The sequence below is a fragment of the Nelusetta ayraudi genome, unplaced genomic scaffold (assembly GCF_046127955.1).
Source record: "Nelusetta ayraudi isolate G7.1 ecotype Tasmania unplaced genomic scaffold, CSIRO-AGI_Nayr_v1 ptg000042l, whole genome shotgun sequence".
Classification (NCBI taxonomy): Eukaryota; Metazoa; Chordata; class Actinopteri; order Tetraodontiformes; family Monacanthidae; genus Nelusetta; species Nelusetta ayraudi.
Window position 1 is genome coordinate 15,052,127 of NW_027466092.1, and position 20,581 is coordinate 15,072,707.

The 20,581-nt window shown below is 41.5% G+C and overlaps 1 protein-coding gene across 2 annotated transcripts in view; it reads right to left on the reverse strand.

Annotated features, from left to right (window-relative positions):
• Positions 1–5: 5 nt before the first annotated feature.
• The window catches only part of ryr2a (ryanodine receptor 2a (cardiac)), a 95,158-nt gene continuing 74,582 nt past the window's right edge, over positions 6–20,581 (reverse strand). For both annotated transcript variants that reach the window (XM_076034809.1, XM_076034808.1), the window contains 26 exons: positions 19,961–20,041; positions 19,209–19,297; positions 18,838–18,966; positions 18,451–18,555; positions 17,554–17,635; positions 17,087–17,245; positions 16,824–16,978; positions 16,261–16,476; positions 15,892–16,164; positions 14,991–15,197; positions 14,615–14,914; positions 14,065–14,132; positions 13,613–13,763; positions 13,267–13,353; positions 12,349–12,615; positions 12,099–12,229; positions 11,548–11,590; positions 10,911–11,044; positions 10,664–10,724; positions 10,177–10,323; positions 9,945–10,079; positions 6,511–6,667; positions 5,949–6,013; positions 5,637–5,737; positions 5,223–5,274; positions 6–4,858 (listed from right to left, as the gene is read on the reverse strand). In XM_076034809.1, coding sequence (XP_075890924.1) covers positions 4,763–4,858; positions 5,223–5,274; positions 5,637–5,737; positions 5,949–6,013; positions 6,511–6,667; positions 9,945–10,079; positions 10,177–10,323; positions 10,664–10,724; positions 10,911–11,044; positions 11,548–11,590; positions 12,099–12,229; positions 12,349–12,615; positions 13,267–13,353; positions 13,613–13,763; positions 14,065–14,132; positions 14,615–14,914; positions 14,991–15,197; positions 15,892–16,164; positions 16,261–16,476; positions 16,824–16,978; positions 17,087–17,245; positions 17,554–17,635; positions 18,451–18,555; positions 18,838–18,966; positions 19,209–19,297; positions 19,961–20,041 — 3,491 coding nt within the window. In that variant the 3' untranslated portion in view covers positions 6–4,762. The remainder of the gene's footprint in view (positions 4,859–5,222; positions 5,275–5,636; positions 5,738–5,948; positions 6,014–6,510; positions 6,668–9,944; positions 10,080–10,176; positions 10,324–10,663; positions 10,725–10,910; positions 11,045–11,547; positions 11,591–12,098; positions 12,230–12,348; positions 12,616–13,266; positions 13,354–13,612; positions 13,764–14,064; positions 14,133–14,614; positions 14,915–14,990; positions 15,198–15,891; positions 16,165–16,260; positions 16,477–16,823; positions 16,979–17,086; positions 17,246–17,553; positions 17,636–18,450; positions 18,556–18,837; positions 18,967–19,208; positions 19,298–19,960; positions 20,042–20,581) is intronic.

Here is a 20,581-nt window from a genome sequence, read left to right on the forward strand (position 1 = left end):
GTTAATCCTAGCTTCATAAAGCTTTTATTTGTTGCAACACTGTCAGGAGATGATTTCATCAAACCATGTGAATTAGTCCATGGACAGTTTCTTCTTTGTGAAAAGTAAAAACAAAACAGAATTTTATTATATTCTTCCCATCACAATAAATAAAATAAAATCTTCTAAATCATGCAAATCCATTCATCACTCATAGTCTCAATCTCTCTTTATAACCTTGTAAGTAGCAATAGTCACCTTAAAGTCTATGCAATGCAATGTATGGCAAAATAAACATTGCCCTTAAATGTAAAATGTAAATAATCTGTTAATTAAAAAGTAAAACTCCGCACATTCCACATTAGACAGTGTGTTCTAATGTGGTCACCAATAAAAAAAACAACAAAAAAACCCCAACATGACCGTCTTCATGGCATAATGATGTAATGATCCAACTATAATATACACAACACCCACACAGTTTTCCACAACCATAGCATTCATTGTGTTATTAAACTTGTTCAGCCAAAGCATAATGAAAAAATATCATGCATTGTCATGTGACGTCAAAGGTGCAATTGGTTGCCATGGCTTTTGAGCAGCCCGTGGTGGTAACAAGAACAAAAACTGCAGCTTCTTTTCTCCTCGACCCCCTCCCATGAAATTTTGAACAACGAAATTGAAGAGTAACTGCTTGTCCAAGCTTGCATGTATATATATATGTATATATTTCTATATTGTTGGCATTTTTCGGACTCAATGATAACTTTACAGATAAGTATAGTTCACTGTGGCAAAAGTGGGGAAAAAAAGACTTTCGACATTCTCCTCTCAAGGGCTCCAGGAAAAGCGATGGTCTGATGCTCAAATCAAATGATGTTTAAGGAAGCTTTTCACTCATAATAGATGAAAATGAAGCAAGCAGAAGCCAGTTTTCCCCCAAAGGAACACAGTTGTGAAAGAAGAACAATGACGCCAACCCAACAATACTTAAATACATTACAGAAAATCATCATAGCTTACTATTTAACAATTCATGGTTCAGTGGTTTTTGTTATACTTGTATCAACCACCGTTATAGTCATGCAATGGCAATTTATCATCTGATGTTTGTTTTTTTTTCCTTTGCAAATGTCTGTACAAAAGGAGTGACTGTTCTATTGCATAAGGCCGTCGCCTAAAAAACGCCTCTGGTAAACAATCTTTTGTTGTAAATGTGTTTGTGACATCTTCACCATGTCATTGGCTTCCAACTTTCAGTCATACTTCCCTTTACTGAAGGATGCCTCACTATAAAAAATAAATAAATACTACAATAATAATAAATATGCTTTATATAGATTATCATTTGATAATACTGCTTCCCCCCGGTTTCTACATCTTCAGCCACAAATCCTGTACGTTGTGGAACTCCACGGTGGATTTAGCGCTACTAGTAGCCACTTGTACGACCACGTGTGCGAATGATATCTCACCGGCGATGGACGTCTGCCTCGGCACCTCCTTTGATGTTGTCTCAATGACTGCATGTATATTTTGCTTGTGTCTGATGTAAATCTTTACGTAGACAGATTTAAATTTATTAAGACATTTCTAGGTTTGGGTTATGACATTTGCTGTAGAGTTTAGACATTTTACCGTTAAAGAATTAAAAATCCAGTGATCATCTTCACATCAGCACAAGGTTGGCAAGTCCTCAACACATTTCAAAACATAATTACGGCTTGTCAGGTTGCTCAGGAACCTGTTGACCGTCCGGTGTGCAAACAACAGCTTCACTTGACTTTAAGTTATTCTTTTTTAACGTAAATGGCTGAGATTTCATTTTGGAAGAACAAGTGGAAACCCATTGTGGAGGGCAAACAGATTTCAATTTGAGGATACAATTTAAGAGCACCACGAATGACAGTCACAGAGCCGTGACATCCACGTTGTACAGCTCCAGAATCATCTCCTGTGAACTTTAACCAAAAATGTAAAATACAAAATTATTTATTGCAGACCGTTTTTTTTAAACAGACTCAATGAACTCATGGTCATTTTCTCACATCTAAACAGAGTAAACAAACCAACAAAAAAAAAAGGGAAGCCACAAGCTTATAAGGCCACCCACTGAAAATGGAAACAGTTTTTTGTAAACTGAAGACGCCATCTGCTCGCCAGGATAGTATAAATCTGACTCGACAATATAAGATACTCCACACTACTGAGAAATGCACACAAAAAAATAAACTTTCTTGCATATTGTGGCATGAATGCAGTCTATGATATCGGGTTTCAATGGGCTGATGAGGAGGACAAACGTTTGCTTTGTTTCAATTAATGCAAGACTCTGTTGTTGACAGAGCAGCTGAGGCTTTGTAGCCAAGTCCTGCTTCTCCTGTCACGCTGAACAGCAGCAAATGACGGGTAAACGTGTGTGAAGAGGTTTTCTGTAAATGCACTCAACTCTGACTGATGACCATTATGTACGTATAAAAACATGTTCGACAGCAACATTGTCCTTCAGTCTGCCTGGAGTCAATGGCAGCAGGATGAGTGAGCCTGTGTTGGCGTGATCCTGCGTCACCATATTAGTTGAATGAATGCAGTGAGAGCCAATGGAGCTGGAGCTTATCAGAGTCCACTGTCGACAACGTACAAGGTACTCCAACTGCAAAAGTGGGAATGACTCTGCATTCTGTTGCTTCACTGTATATATCATATTTAATGAGTCCCAAGTTAGCAATTTAAAAGCCTACATTGATCCATAGGGCAGCAACCAATTCAATCTCATTCAACATCAGCATTATTTTCTAACAAATGGTCCCAGATTCACATGAGGCTCAGTTTCAAATCAGAGGCCATGGCTAAACAACACCGATGCTCTCCTTGCAAGATCTGAAAAACAATAATCCACTCCAACTGACTGAAGCTATTTGAAAACATCCCCCATAGCTGTAAAACAAGCCTCCTTGATTTGGGCTCCCGCACGATGTTATCTTGTGTTGCCTAAACAAGCTCTCGCCCTGCTCCAGGTGTTCTCCTCAGCCTGTAGCCATCCTCCGTCTCTTATAGCTCACCTCCATCCTAATAAGGCACTGTGTCTCCCTGTCACCCTTCCATGAGTACCATCCACTCACTCAGCACTGTTTGGCCCTTCAGCTTCACCGCAGCTTTGCTGTGGAATCCTGCGCTTGCTGTCTTTGCCTGCAGCTGGCTTCACACAGATTAATCAGATTAATAAAATTAATCCCCCCCCCCCTTTTCTGCTATGCTATTGTGTCAAAGTGTACTTTAGCCAACTATACATGTGCACAACCAGACATAATGAAGAAAGATAGTTTGAAATAAAAAAAAACAAAAAAGCCCATTTGATGACAAACTGGAAACTGATGTTGGTTTCTGACAAAACCAGGGACCAAACATGTTGAACTAAATATATGAAGGAAAAAAAATTAACACGTATGATGTGGAACCACAGCAGTGGGGCTGCGCCTGCAAGGCTGGTCTGGGCTGCAGGGCTGTTACCAGGATGGTCAACAGGAAGTATGGCAGTGCTGAATAAGCACTGCAGGGGGTCAACTAATTGTCCACCGAAGACTCTGATGTGTACTGTACTGGTGCCAAAGACCCAATTAAAAAACAAAACAAAAAAACTAGGAGTTCTCGCAGGTGCCAATAATGGATTTCCACCATTTTGCAAGGGAAATACTCTTGGTAGGATGTCGAAGGATAGTGACTTTTTGACTCTGATGGTTTACAGATCCCTTTTGTTCTTAAAAAAACACACAAAAAAAAAACCCTACAACAAAAAGAGTATTTTTGATCACACAGCTGGCAACACAGGTATGAAGCCCTTCATGTACAGGGTGATGACACAACCTCAGCATCTGTAAACTACATCTGATTTCTCCAGCAGAACAACCAGGTCAGTAGGAGTCACGGTGCTCGCACTGTGTTGACAGTAAAAGGTAAAGAGGTGCTTATTCAACTCTGTGATTGTGGACAGCTTGTTATCATGTTGGCTTATTATGTTAAAATTGTTCAAATCGTCTTTTTCTTTTTTCTTTTTGACACATACCAAAAAACGTAGGAGCCCTAAAATGTTACATCATTGAATCATTACACCATCACTTTCACAGTCTTAGAAAAAAAACAAACATCTGGGAGTTTCCTTTACACACTTAGTGCAGAGTTCCTATGCTGGGTTGCAGTCAGGTTGTGGTGGAGTTCTCTGGGGTTGGACCCTTCCATCATGCATGTGTGGTAAAAATCATAAATAAAATCATAGTCAAGTCTGCTCCTCGTCAGCCAAACATCATCTTGAAAGTCCTTCAGGATTTTTTTTCTGTGGCTGTCTTTGGCTTTTTTCTTTTTGACTTGCTCCGTTTATTCCATTGTATATATATTTTTTGTTGTTGCTTGGAACAGTGAATGCAAAATAAGACGAAGTGAAGAAGTCATCTCGGGAGCCAAAAACCTCAATGTGCCACCAAGTCACATAAAATTTGAACCTCTCTATATACAAAGCATTCCAAAAAAGTGCACTGGAAGTTCTGGTAAAGTGGCCGTTGGACTGTCTGGACTGGGAACAGCTTGGAGAAAGAGGGACGTCGGCAGAGGAAGCTGGGTGTGGAGTTCCTCCTGGACTGATGGGACCAGCTGAGTGTAGAACCTGCTACTGGTCAGGGCAGGTTCCACTGGTGTGACAGCAAGACATAGTGAGGAGAAGAGCAGGGACGATGGGTAAAGAACTCAAGGTTGAAGGAAGAAAGAGAGTCTGATGCTCCAAAAAATCTGATCAGTTGAGCTGATCCTCGTACTGTTTCCGGAAACAGTCGCCAGCAGGGAAGAATTCCCAGCAGCGCTCCTGGTACATCTTCCATACATACGATTCCTACAAGACGGACAGACGAGAAGCAATGAGGATTGAACTCTGGACCATGAAGGTGCTACATTGAGCCACACTGACTGTAACATCTGAAAATGTATTGTGTAGAATTGTGCTACCACTACTGTGCCCAGCAGCTAGCCAGTAGCCAGTCATGTGCAGCTAATACTTTAGCCTCCAGTTGGCTAAATTAGATCAGATTTGCCCAATCATCTACCAAGTATGTCCTGTTTCTCACCCTTTTCTATGGGGTCTTTACAATATAAACAAGTGTGATAAATTTTGGGATTGCTACATACATGTCACATCTTTATGAACACAGCAAAGAGCCGCCGATAGAGTCAATTACAGCACGTGCATAGTGTTTTACCTGGCCTGTGTGCTCTGTTTCGTCCTTATTGATGAGATACATCACAAAAAATCTGGAAAACACAAGTACATAAGTGTCACATCCCAAGTTAAAGCAAAATTAACACAACCACAAAACAAACAACCTAAGAAAAAAATCAGTAATTGCTAGCAGAAAGAGTCCAGATTTAGGGATACAGTCAACTTCCATTTAAAAAAATCATCATCATCATCATCATCATCATCATCATCATCATCATCATCAGCGCTCAGTGCTTAGGACTTAGTTTGGATGCTTAACACAAGTTCTTTCCGACCACTGTGACACACATCTTGACTGAGCTGAGGTGCTTGTCTCCCCAGTCCACAGCTTGACACAGGTTGACGCAGACGCAGACGCAAACGCAAACGTAGACAAGGCCGTCGGTGTACTCACAGGTAGTTGGCGAGGTTGTGCTCCTGTAACGTGTGCGTTTCAAAGCCATGCGGCACTGTGTCAAAGTAGTCGTTGCCAATCCCACAGATGAAACATTTTGTCTGCAAGAGAAACAGTCAAGAGTGAAAACAATATTTAAAATTCTATTCAATAATACATCAACTGTTTTGAAATCTGCAAACTACTGAACAAGTATCAGTCGCAGCCTCGAAATTTGGTGCTGTTATTTTTAATGGATTGTATTTCATAATAGGTGTCACATGCCTTATTAAACAGGACGGTGTGTGTGAGTGTGTGCAGCTTTCTCTTTACCTCCATGTCTTCTTTGACTTGCTCTTGCTGGTCCCTCAGCTCTCCAAAAGCGTCGATGATTAACCCTGCAGTAGTGGGTCCACATGTTAATGCCTTGGTTCATGACTTCTGGCACACCAACACCATGTTAACCCCATAGTTGATTTTCTTTGTCACAGTTTATCACGGTTTATCACAGTAATGCCACTGCAGACCTTTAGCAAAGAGCTAATGGCCATCTTCCCTACTAGCTATTGCTAGCAGGGAGTCGCCAGCACCAATCACAAGGGAGTGAGCAGGTAGGGGAGGGGTTAGGACTAAAACACTGGGAGTCAGTCGTGCTAGGCTGCTACAGGCTTAGTTCAGATTACCCAGACTGAATGTGCTTTTACATAACATGGGCTTGAGATTAGCTACTATCTGCACTTGGTGAAATCAGCCTGAATCAAAAGTTTGATATCGATCAGCATCAGCAAGTACTGATGAATGCTATCCCATGAACCAGTATGTGACATATGACAATAAAGGGAAACCAACTGGGTTTTGTCAAGATGTACTTGTGTGTGTTTGTTGAGTGTCTCACCCTGGATGATGGCCAGAAGGATGACAATCACGAAAAAGAAGAAGGTAATGTCGAAGATGATGCGATAGATCTCGTACTCGTCGCCAGCCGGGTCCTCGATCTGGTCCCCGATTCCCCCCCCTGCTCTCACGCCAACATACATGTGGAACATGTAGCACTGGGAGACAGGGTGGGAAACACAGGAGGGGGGAAGGGGAAAATGCATGAAGAAGTGATTGGCTTGGATGATTAGAAATTATTTATTTAGAACAATTCGGGAATGTCCCAAATTCTGACTTTATTCTCTGTATTTGGCTGTTGTGAGATATCTAGAAAGCCTTTGAGATCAGATGTTTCAGCCGTGATAGTTTTCAAGTGGATGACCAATGTCAGAGTCCCTGATTAACCAAAGAGACCCCATGAAAGCCTCAAAGCAAAATATTAAGGGGTCTCATATTTTTTCATATTGTAAGGTTATTATAGGCCTCCTGCATGTCAATGTAAATTTAGATTGGCATTGAGTAACACTGACGAGTATTTTCACACACTGTGTATGACTCAGCCTTTCCTGTGTGCTTCATGAAGGTTAACAAACTGTTCCAGCTCGTCCAAAAACAAGCAAAAACATTTGACAAACAAAACAAGAACAACTGGGGCGCCGTTCATTTGTGACCTAAAGACAAACTGCACCACCGCATACACACAGAGCAGCGAAAACCAAAAGGAGACGCTGAGCCCAAAGGAAAGCACAGCGGCGGCTCGGAGGAAGAGCGAAAGGGAAAGACTTGAATGGATCTTCTCATCGCTCTGTCAATGTTATTGCAAGGATTAATTCAAATAAAGAGTGGGGAAGAAGAGCGAGAGCCCCCCCGAGGCTGCACCCCCCCCCCCCCCCCCCCCCCCCCACCCCACTAAGCCGCCCGTCCTGTCACCTCGCTGTGGGCCGGCCAGAGTTGCCACCCGCCTCCTTAATAGGAAACACAGAGTTGTATGGAATTCTATGGGTGGCTGACTGCGGGGGGATTAAAAGTGTGTGTGTGTGTGTGTGTGCGTGTGTGTTTCTTGAAATTTCCGGGTGACAGAGGGCCCCCCTCACCCTCACCCTCTCACCCCCCAGGAAACACATGCCAGGAGCCCTTATATAGTATTTCTTTCTGATGGCTGAGCAACAGAGATCATCATCATCATCATCACACACAGCTGAAATTCATTGTGCCAGCAGAACCAGAGCCTTCATCAGGATCAGCTCCTGGTTCTGGTCCACACTGTGAGATTCCTACCTGAATACCACCGACATGCCAAACTGCCTCACTGGTGCATCAAACCTGCTCATTATGTGAGACTGATCGATCTCCAGGTGAAGCTTCTGTATGACACAATGTTCCCATCCGGTTGTTTGTTTATCAATAGTTTAGGTTTGTTACTGAAAGTGTTTGCACTTAGTTTTTGGTTTGTTTGTTTGTTTTTTTCAATTTTGCCTTTTTTTTTTGTTTTGTTTTTTTTGCTTTAGTGTGAACTGGTCACAGCCCTGATGTGACTTGTGCAAACAGTAGTGACAGACAAAGGCAATTCAGGTTATTGTGCAGTGAAATCAATCGAACCTTGGAGAAGAAGAAGAGGAAGAAGAAGAAGAAGAAGAAGAAGAAGAAGAAGAAGAAGAAGAAGAAGAAGAAGAAGAAGAAGAAGATATTTATATACTGCAAAGACGTCTGTGTGAGTGCAGAGGAGTGTCAGTGCCAGGATGTGGTGGCATCAAGACATTCAGTGAAACAGATTTGATCAAAACGTTTCACACTGACAAAAACTACTCTTAACTAAGTTGGGTTTTTTTGCTTGTGCCTCTGTCTGCCCTTCACAGGTTGTGTGTCTGTTTAGACAGAGATTACACACTGACCTAAATCTGAATTCATAACACAATTATATTCTTATGATTTGTGCTGTTCACACAACCATTAATCAGATCGGGGTCACAAAAGCAGTGTGGAAAAGAAAATCTGACGCAGCTCCTCCTATGTGAATGGAGACAAAAGGACTTAAAAGTGCATAAATAAATTATAAATATTATGAATAAGCCCATTATATACTTTGTTCTGCTTAGCAGCAAAAATATGTTAGTCACTGATAGAGAAAACCAATATATCCTATGACATGTAGTATTTTTTGTAATTATCCAAGATCGACGGATGCACTCGTAATGTGAGAAACTGTTGGCCAGTGGCAAAACTGAACATGAACTCCCGCCACGATCACATACAGCAAATCTCAATGAATGTTAGGCAGGCTGCTGCAATGCCTAAAAAGCAAACAGATGAGTGATGGGGAAACTAAGAGAAAAGAATCATCTTCCAACGGCTCAGCAGCAGCTTACAAGGAGCCTGAGGGTGAACACTGGGAAACTCAAAGATCTGACCCATGACGCTCTGTCCATAAATGGTGCTGTTTCCTCTTTCCTGACAGGCAACATGGGATGATGCCTCCGACTCCAGCGGCCCGGGCATTGCCAATAAGATCAGTCACAACAGCAGCACCAAGTCAGAGAAATGTGAGAGTCGATATCTGAGAGCAGGCAGCGAGCCACCGTCCTCACAAATCACCAGAGGTGGGAAGTAGAGAGGTACAAATACTTCATTACTGTACTTAAGTGGATTTTTTTTTTTTTAAAGGTATTTGTACTTCTTTTTCTTACAACTTTTTAATTTTACATTTGTACGCAAATATCTGTACTCTCTACTCCTGACATCAGGAAATCATGCTGGTTACTTTTGCCTTTAAAATGGTTTGAAAGATGCACATTCTGTTAAAAGTAATTCACTTATTTTATTACATTATAGTAGTTGTTTGTTCGAAGCTATTTGAACACTGTTGTTGTGTATTTCAATATAAAAGTGAATCGCATGCTAGAGGGAGATTATTTTAGAGCACCTCTGCTTCGAGGTCACAGTTCACTTACAGAGAAAAATAAAAAATAATATTTTTTATTAGAAGTGTATACATCTAATAATGGCTCATTGGTCATAACTATTACTGATTACAGTTTGGTTGTGCTGCAGTTGAAAAAAAAAAGCAGTAAGTATTTTCAGAGCTGTTTTTTTTACACAATTTAACAAAATGATCTGTAAATGTATTATTTCATCATAGCAAAAATTAACAATTTTTCTCTTTTTTCTTAAATACATTTCAGAACCTGCACTTTCTTACTATTACGTGAGTAAAGGAGTATTTGCTTTTACACAAGTACTCGCACCTTTTACTGAAGTACGGAATGTGAATACTTTTGTCACCGCTGCAAATCACCCATGTCCACTGACCTGTCCAGCAACTTAAACTTCCGTTCCATTTGATATTTAAGCGCACATAAAATAGTCTCCAAAACATTATGAATGTATAAAGTCACTGTAACTCAAGCCACATGTGTCCCCCATATTAACAAGGAGCACTGTGCTGCTGGTACTCACTGTCAACATGTCATCACATTTCATGTCTGGCAGCTCTCCATCTTCACCCTTGTTGTAAAACTTCCTGAAAAAGTTGAAGGCTACCACCGTGTAGAGGTACACCACCACCGCCAGCAGGCCGACCGTCAGCACCAGCTGAAAGACAAAGAGGGACGCGAGGAAGCAGTGGCATCGACGACAGATGATTTCGTATCGACGCCGACGAAGCTGTGAGCTGCACTGAGCCGTTTACCTGTTTGCCGTTGTGTGTGACTGAGGACAGAATTGTGCGGAGCGTCTTGAAGCCCATTGCGATGTCCAGCAGGTGGGCGGCGAAGAAGAAGTTGTTGTAGTGTCCCAGGATGGACATGGTCATATACCAGGCCAGGTACAGGAAGGACTGGAGAGAGGGGAGGATAGTGTATTGTTTATAAGGGAATTTTCAATGGGGGGGCCATATTCACAGGCCCTGCAAGCCAAATTTCCTGAAATGCAGCATTTTTCACTTTGGGTTCATTATTGTGGGGCAGCACTGGCTGCAAACAAACCCACTCGTCAGATTTATTCCCTTCAGTGTTTTCAACTTTCTTTCTTAAAGTTCTGTGGATTTTTTTTGAAGTACTGGCTTGATACAAATGATTTTGTATATCACCTTTAAATAATGTTTGACTCCTAACTTGACATATTCAGTCTGCAGTGAGTCCACACTAAGGTGCAAGTCATTGCTGCAGTCCACTTACATTGTCAGTGAAAACCACGCCCAGCTTCCAGATCTGGTACTTGACATCGATGGAGTTCAGCCTGGTAAGAAAACGTTGTGTTCATTTGAATCCTGACTTGTAATTCTGTTAATCGTAAATACTATGCATTTTCTGACTGGAGATGCTAACTTTAACATAATCACACTTTGAATTTGGCCACTAACACAACATAGGTTGTGCTTCACCGGCTCTTCACCAGAGTTAGTTAGTTTGACGTAACACTCACACAGCAGCCAATGAACTGTCTCTCCTGGGTTTTCTTTTTTTGTGGGCATCACTGAAGTCCAGAGCAGCTTTGTCCATTCCAAGCAGCTCACTGATACGGTCGTGGCCATAGAATTCTCCATATTTATCCATGACCTGGAAGAGCACAAAAGAGTAATTCAGTCAATGATCTCCATATCATTTCCAATCAGGTGGCATTATGTTCTGGTTGGGTTTGAAAGACATTCAGGCTGCCAGAATGTACCGTTCACTTGCTAGTGGCGTCACATAGCAGCAACTTTAACAAGGACTGCACAATGAGAACTTAGAGACTTGGAAATGGAGAATTGCAATGTTGCCTGTGTCTACTATGAAAGTTACTTTAACACAGTTTCTAACAATATCATATATTCTATGTATATTCCTACATTCTGTAGGAAGTGGTCAGTGGCAGAGGATGTATCTCATCCCTTTCACATACAACTGAGCTTTTCTTTGAAAGATCAGCAACTTGGAAATTCCACCGGGCATAAAACTAAGTATAATATTGAGATCCGTTTGTTGTCAAAACAGTGTCAATTTTCTTGTCAACTCGCCCTCTTTTAGATGAGCAATTGTTATTTTCTCTTACTACATTAGGTCCAGGGAAAAACACCCACCTTTCTCTTCACAAACTTATCCCAGTAGTTGAAGGGGAAGGATCTGAAACACAGAGTCACACATACTGTCACATCTGGATGTTTTTTTATTTATTTATTTATTTTTTAAAGTAAAACTAGACACAGCAACAATAGATTTAAAACATTTTGAATGTTTTACTATGGAAATGCTGCTTTTCCTTTTAGCCTAACAGGACTGTTATACGTGTTCATTCAATGCTGACCAGCACAAGCTGGGGGCGCTATTGCACTGGCAATGATGATTCCCATCTTCCTGTTTTGCATCTTTTTGGTGCTAGTTACGTCTCTATATTGCATTGCGCTTGTTATTACACTCTTTATTCATAAATGTGCAGGAAAAACAACAGTTAACAGTTAAGTGCCCTGCATTTTTATATTTTAGTCATTTTTATTAATACATAGTTATTAAATCACTCTAGAAGCATTTCCTGCTTTCTACTACTGCAACCACTATTACCGCTGCTTGTGCAACTGTTATTGCTGAGACATGAGGAGGAGGTATGCACAGTATACACTCAGAGTGTACTCACTGCGTGTTGATGACCAATCTGTCCCACTGCCCTTTGATGTCGTCCTCGGACGGCTGCTCTGTGATGTAAAGGCCATCAAACTCCAGCCTCCTGGCCACCTCCTTCTCACGTTTGAAGATCACAAGTGGCACCTAAAACACCCCCATTACCCATACACACACACCCAAAAAAGACAAAAAAACATATATGCAATATTGAGTTGCTGCACAGCTCCATGCTCAAAGCGAGAGAATGATAGTTCGAGTCACACCTTGAGACAGTAGTACCCGATGATGCAGAAGAAGGAGATGACGGTGTGCATGATGGCCAGGATGCGCAACATGGGCTCCATGTAGCCGCTGCTCTCCTCCAGGACAAAGCGGACAGTGACTGGCTTCAGCGGCTGCATGGCCTCATCGGAGCCCTTCTCCTTGGTCTCCACGGCTTCTCCGGTCGGGTCCCACTGCACGGTGCCTTCCGCTGAGCCACTGGAGAGCGTCGCCTCTCGCTCCTCAATCACGGATGAGGAAGTTGAGACCTGCAGTGGACGATATGTCCTTGATTAAGTCCTTGATTAAGTTACATTCAAAATTAGGAAGAAAAAAAAGGTTTGGTCAAGCAGTTCAAAGTCAATGTTTTTTTTTGCTCTTCAATTAAGGAATGCCAATGAAAGGTGACGCTGAACTAAAATACTTAAGAAAGGAGGATTGACATCAACACTATAATATTGAATCCAAACTTGGCTATCAAAAGCAAACTTCATAGTAACAAAGTTTCTCTTGTATATTTTTTGCATTCTATAATTTCTTATTTGCGCTACTTTGATGTAGATTTATACTTTTTCTCCACTTTTTTTACTCATTTGTACACTGCATGTTATCCTTAGAGGCTATGTTAGCTACATGTTAGCCTTAGAGGAATAGCCGCTGAGTAACAAAATTTCAATGTTCTGTATATGTCACATATATTGTAGGATTGACAATAAAGCTACCTTGTATCTTGTACATATTAATTACCTTCTGCCCAAACAAACTCAATACATGAATCAAAAAGTAAAGGCAAATATTGTTTTTACCATTTACTAACTTGTAATGTATGTTACAAGAAAGTGGAACAACTGTGTCCTATTGTGAAGCTTTACCATTTGCAGCTCTTATGAAAAGTGAAGGATAAAAGCATCTTCAAGTACCTTATAGAACAGGAGGATAAAGTTGATAGCAAAGGCGACAAAAAGTGCCAGCATTCGCATGTTGTAAAAGTTCCTGGCAAAGTAGTTCTGCAGGAGAAGAGAGAGAGAGAAGGCATCATCATTTCCTGGACCGACTTTCAGTGGTCAGCCATGCAAACTCTGTCGAAGCTGAGCTGAGCTCATATTAACATATGACAAGTGTGTTTTTCATTGACGATAATTCCGCAGCGGTTTTAGACTTTTTCTTCCTTTATTACGTAACCGCCACCTTCCTGTACAAGGCAGCTGCTAAAACTCATACAAGTCAAATCATATAAGAAAGGGACAAGATCTCTTTGTGCTGTACCAGTAGTTTCCTTTGGTAGGCGATGATCTTCTTTAAGAAGGCCGACTCCTGCAGGTCAGGTTCATCAGACTTGGAGGTGAGATGCCTCTTCACTTTGGGCTTCAGCTTCTCTTTTGCCTGATGCGTCTCCTGTTTCTCCATGTGTGCAGCCCTTGTAAAGGAAAACAAGTCATACACTTCATTCCAATTCCAGCCTGCTCTACTACTGTGGCTTCACAAATTCACCCATGGCTTTGTCCTAAAATCATGATCTACAGTAGCTGTCCACTAAAGCTGAATTATAAGCAAAAATATACCATTCAATATACTGATTGATTTCAAATGTTGGTTGACTTAACATTTTAGAATTAGTAAACTTTATGAGACCAAGGACCAAAATCAAATAGGACCTTCTGTAACATTTTGTAATGCTAAGCTAACATCTTATATAATGACAATTAATGTGCTTTTACTTTGATGTTTCCGGTCCAGTCTCGATGTCCTCCGTGATGCTCTTCTCTTCTGAGGAAAAGCTCTTCGACTGATTCAAACAAACAGAAACAAGTCAAATGTATTTGTAACAAAGCCTGTTGAGAAAGCTAGAAAAATATTATGTCATTTAAACCTGGAATCCCTGATAGAACTCTTCACAAGTCAATTCTACAAATGTTAATGTTGAAAAAAAAAAACACAACAAACAATTTTGATGAGGTACAACGCCACCATGGATACCAAACACAGGGCTCATTTAAACAACCATGAGTGTGGTGAAAGGTGCCCTAACAAATAAAAAAAAAAAAACATATTACTGTAGTTTCCAACAAATGTTCAACATTTTGGGGAATTAAATGCAGAAATATTTACAGGGCAAACTTCGGGTTGAGAAAGTCAATTTTTTTGTCGTCACAGCAACGTAGTCAACTTAGTCAGATTCGAAACAGCAGAAATGACAGTGTTAAGAATCAATAAAGAGTTGATAAATAAAATAAAATAACGATAGAAGATGTGTGAATCAGAACCTACTTGATTTCTCTGGCGGAGCTTTGGCGCTGGTGCTGGAGGTGAGGGCGGGGCAGGCGAGGGGAGCGGGGAGTTGAGCAGTTCGGTCAGGCTGGCGTTGGGGTTGTGCGGCGTGATCTTGTACTGGCCTCCCTCTCGTCTCAGATCGAGGCCAAAAATGTCCGACAGCAGCTCGGACTCACTGGTGTTGACCGAGAGGTCGGCCAGCTCTTCCATTGGGCAGGGTCTCTTGTCCCTGTCCTCCCCCTCGCCCCTCACCTCGTCCTGGGTGGGATCGGGCATGTTGGCCAGGAGCTCAGAGACCTGCAGTAGGCAAAAATTAATAAACTAATTGCACAAGACTGTCTGTATGAAGTGACTCTGTGCCGTGAATCCAAACCTTGATGGTCTTGGCCCCCTCCACCAGATTTCCTCCCATGAAGGTGCTGGAGAAGATTCTGCAAAATCCTCGGCTCACGCTGAAGGCCACGTGGAGAAGGCCCAGAAACACGGACCAATAGAAGGACACCAGAGTGGTGACGATGTCCTTCACCGTCATGTTCTTCACTCTCTTCATCTGCTTCTTTAAACTCTTTATCGACAGCACCTGGGAAGAAAAAGTAAAAAGAAAATACTGGTAAACTTGCGGCCGTGACTCTTGTGGAATCACTTGAACATTGAGGATAACAACTTTCTTAAATTCTATAATAATCAAAATGTAAAAAATTTAAATGCTCAACGTCACCAATTACTTTACTGAAAACATTGGTGGAAATTATATTGTATGGCTTTTCTGGTGTACCATAATTTTCTGGGTAAACTGTACCGCAGCCGCAGTACACCAGTGTTGCTTTAAAAGGTTTTGAATAATTTATTACTAATGCATTTGCACCTTTTGAGTCAACACAGCATTCATACATCAATATTATTTGCTTTACAGATCACTGCAGGTCATGCAAAAACTGTCAGAGTCAGTGAGTCAAATCTTTTGACTTCCTCTAAAAGAGCAACAAAGATCATGGAGGCCACAGCTAACAAGAACGGTTCTCTATAGCCAGTGGTTCTTAACTGGTGGAGTTTCAGGACCCACATTTACTTTCCTTCTTCTAGTTGTTATTGAAATGTATTAATTGAATTGTGTGTCCAGCAAAATAAATGCTGGAAAAATTCTCTATAAATATATGTATTTTTATATCCCTTTAAAAAAAACTGCTCACGAAGTTGCAAGCCACTCCAAACAGTTCCACGACCCACCAGCCAAGAAACGCTGCTCCACAAGCAGCATGAGCGCAAGCTCTCACCTTGATGAGCAGCATGACGTTGTACTGCAGGGCTAGCAGGGCCATGCGGACGGTGGTGACGGAGAAGAAACCCATCTCGGGGTTCTCCTCCTCCGGCTTCTCGCGCTCGCTCTCGTCTTTGACCGCCAGGCGCTCGCCAGTGTCCGACATCTGCGCCGCCAGCTGCATCTCGAAGATGGTGTCCTCACAGAAGTTGACAAACAGCTCCATCTTCTCCTTCTCTCCCCCCTCGTTCACCACATCGAAGATAAACTGCCGCTTGGATTCTTTCACCTGGCGGGCAGAAGTTGAGTCCACGGTGCGACTCAGTCACATGCACACCGCGTTTCGGAAAGAAAAGACTTGGTTTTGTGTAATTCTTCTTTCTACCTGAGGCTTCTCCCACTGAGTTCGACTGGACTCGCTGATCTCAAAGTAAACCCTCTCGATGCGCTTGGCGCTGCCCATGATCTCAATGCGGCCCAGGTAGGGTTGGAAGTAGTTGAGGACGCTCTCGGCGAGCTCCAGGAAGGTCTGCAGCCGGGTGTCGTGGGGCATGTGCTCTGACAGGTTGGTCAGCAAAACCGCTACATTAAAGCCAATGTCCTATAAAAATGAAAATGAAAAGCAGCACGATGATTTTTCACTTTTGGGAATAAAAAATGAGTTCCATAGAGAATCTATTCTTGTTTTGATGAACAGATGTAACGGATTTGTACAACCCTGCTCGGGGATTTCAATCAGTGGTTGTAGACAAAGTTTTCACACACAATCTAAATCTTGCACTGTGATTGTTAGTTTTGCTAACGCTAATGCTACTGCTAATGCTTAGTTTCAGTCAGGCCTCATCCACACAACATTGGTGTACAAAGGTCAATTTGTTCCAAAAAAATGAAATGTAATAATTTTGAGCAAAAAATAAAATAAAATAAAAAATCATTGTGAAAGGTCACCTTGGCCGGCTCATGGAAGCGTTCAACAAACTCCTCATAGTCTAACAGCTCGTTCTCGTCCGTCTCAGCGCAGGAGAGCAGGAACTCGGTCTCAGACTGGGTGTAGTGTTTGTGGCTCTCCATTGCTTTTTGGAAGTCTCTTTTGGAGATGACACCTGTGAGCACAATTATTGCACATTACTAATCCAAGACTTTAAAATCTAAGACGGTGATGATGAAGGTGAATTTGCGGATTTCTAAAAGGAGCAAAGCTGTGTCCTCACCTTTCCCATCGGGGTCGTGCTCCTTGAAGGTGTCCGAGGAGGTCAGGTCCTTCAACTTGAGGAACATGTCAAAAAACTTGAGGATCATCTCCACATTGTTAGATGACTCGACCAGCATGTCCACCATCTGCTTGCCAATGGTGCCATTGACTACATTACCTGTCAAACAAGACAAGACAAGACATTCAGAATGGAGCAGGAACCTTTGTGAAATCACAGTGATTCCTCAAAGCAAAGAATCCACAGAAAACACCATGTAATAAATCACACGATCATCAAGCGTCTAAAAGATGACAGCAGGAACATTTGTCTTGTTTTGTCATTTTTCTGGGGTTTTCCGAGTGTTACAGTTAGTGGATAAGTATGATACATATTCATTTATCCCGACACCTTCAATTCAAAACACAGTGAGCATTTGGCAATAAGGTCTTGTATTGTCTACTCGTCAATTGAGAGAGCAGGCCTACCCTCAAGCATAGAGAGCAACATGACCACCATGTCCTTCTGCAGATCCATCAGTTCCTTCAGTAGATCAATCTGACTGGAATCCTGACAAAAAAAAGAAAGAAAATTGGCTCTATGATGACAAATCAGCCTATAAATATCAAAAAGTCCCATTTCTGATGTAGTTTATTGTTGTTATTGTGTCAGACAGTGATTCAATTTTGCTGTATTGATGTATAATGACAATAAAGCACTTATCAACACAGTCATTGTGTGGCAGAGAGGATCGTAACTTTTTGTCCAACGGTCACACCGTGGTGAGGTCTTGTCTTGGGGTTTTGTCTCGTCATTTCCTGTTTTATTTTGACAGCTTAACTCAGCTTCCTCTCGTTTCAGATCACGTCCTCCTCCTCGTGTTCCACCTGTGCGTCTGACCCAACTACCCATTGTTTCCACCTGAGCCTTGTTACCCTGTGTGTTTAAATAGTCTGCTATCCCCTTGTCTTGTGCGAGAGTTGTTCCTCGAGGTCGAGTGATTTTTTTTGTTAACACTAAGTTTTGTTATTAGCTATGAGATATTGCCCAGTGATTTATGTTCAGAGTTCCTCCTCTTTTATAGAGTAGACTTTTGTTTGTAAGTTAGCCTTTAGCCTTTTTCCTCCTTGCGAGTGATTTAGTTTTTTTTTTTTATTGTTATTTTGGACGTTAGTCCCTTGGCCTCCTCGGGAGTGATTTTCTGTTTTCAAATATTTATCCCTGATAGCTCAGAGATAATAGGAGTTTCACAGCCTATTTGTTTGATCTCTCTGACCTGAGTTTCAATTGCGTGTGTAATAAATTTACTAGTTCCCTGAAACCTCTGCATCTGAGTCCTGCCTCTAGTCTCGGCCTGACACCAACCTGATGGGACTCCAACACACCTGTGACAGTTTCATCTGCATGTGAGCGAAGACGTGCAAGAACCCGACTACAGCATCCCATAGTCGACTGTGGGCCAGACTCTGCTGATTTCCAGTGCAGGGACCCTGAAATGTTTTTAAATACGACAATATAATCAATGTCAATGTTAACAATAAATGACATACATCTAAAAAAAACAAAACAAAAACATCCTGATAATCTTTCGATTATGATGAATATGTGTATCATCAACATATAAATAAAATCATCAGTTGATTGCAGTGTAAAGAAACAGAGGGGCCAGTGCAGCAGCCATGTTGGTCCTGGTCCTGCTACTTATACCACTGCTTAAAACTAATTTTGGCAAACAACAAATGATTTTAACTTGAGTGCAGTTTTCTTCATACCTGGATGTACTCAGTGAGCGTATTGAAAACCTGCTTGGCCACATTTATTGCCTTGGAAAAATTCCGCTGGCCTTGCTCATCGATAACATCTTTCCCAGAATAATACCAGTAGAAGTCACTGATGGACTCCTGGAGAGGATTGAAAGAGGGTAGAAAGTAGCAAAACAGTCACCGATAGTGAAGGGAAAAAAAAGGTTAAAAGAATGAGACAGAATCAGTTGAGGTTAATTCATCTGATATTGTAATATTTTCATAAATAGAATCAGTCTAGTCAGAATTTAGCTGCAAGCCTATTTTGGAACAACCATGCATGGTTTGGATTTTCTTGGTACTGGTCATTTAATGGCTGAAGTAAGCAAAAAGAAATCAACCTGCACTCTAAGAAGGTAGTCAACAGTGGAGATAATGATATTGACTGTTGTGTTGTTCCCGGTTTGCGTCCTCAAGTAGTTCTGGAAGTCTGCAAAGAAAGTCAGTAATCCCTTAAAAAGTGGGGAGATTACTCTCGCTCAACCAGTTTAGCATTATTTTTTGATTTAGAGTCAAAAAGAACACACACAAAAATGTCAATACAAAATAAAATACTGATCCTAAAAAAAAAATCATCTATGATGTTCCAGAAATGTTACAAACTATGGAACAGCCAGTGAAGCTTTTTTCACATATGAACTGCAGACCGTGTTCAGAGTTCAATATTTTATCACTAATTCTTCATCTAGTTTATCTGATGACCACTGACTGATTAATATATACAAGCAGATTCCTCGCTGTAAGTGAAAATCTAGCTCTCAAAATCAAGCTCTTCCATGTTTCCAAACTAAGAGTTTTTTTTTTTTTTAACCTTCTACAATTGGATGTAGGGTAGTGAAATGGCAATAACAATATAGAACTGAACAGAAATGCATAAGAACTGAGATGTTCTTATAAATAATGTTAAATCTGCATCGTTGGCCCTAAGTTTGACCAACCATTGCTAGGTTCTAAATTCACAGTGCATGTGTGAACACGTAACAGGACTTATACGCTGAACGCACAGTTTGCAGGTCTAAACTCAAAAATATTGAATGAAACATTTTAATTAGTCCATAATGAAATGCAAACTGTCTCTCTCATACCAACACACCTGAGTTGTGTCCTTCACAGAGCAGCTGTAGGAAGCGGAAAAGGTCACAGGTAAACTCATCATCCTGCATTACCTTCTCACCTGGCCAGAGAGAAAAAAAACACACGCCCACACACACACACACGCACACACACATACATGCACACACAGAAAGACGCACATGCAGACACACATATGCACAAGTATGTACAGGTAAGCACAGAGGTACCCACAAGAACACAGGCATGGGCAAACGGACACATGAATGCACACATACATTCATATATAGACACACATTGAGATAAAGAAAGTTAGAGGAGACCAGAGCGGCAAAACAGAGAGGACAAACAGAGAGGAAGGAGGGGGATAGACACACAAGAAGATGGACATTAAGGAAGTATTAAAAAGAGATGGTGCCAGTGTGAGGAAATCCCCCCGTGTCTCCCTATGTTCAGTGCGCTCTTCATACACAGTCTTATCAATCTAAATGCCCCGCCCACCCCGCAGACCCCACCCCCAAACACAAACATACTGTCAGGTGAGCAGTGGGCAGCCACAGCACTTGGTGGTGGACTGAAGTGAGCTGGTTATTGACTTGCAGCATTTTACACTCAGGACTAAATTGGGACCCTTTCTCTTATT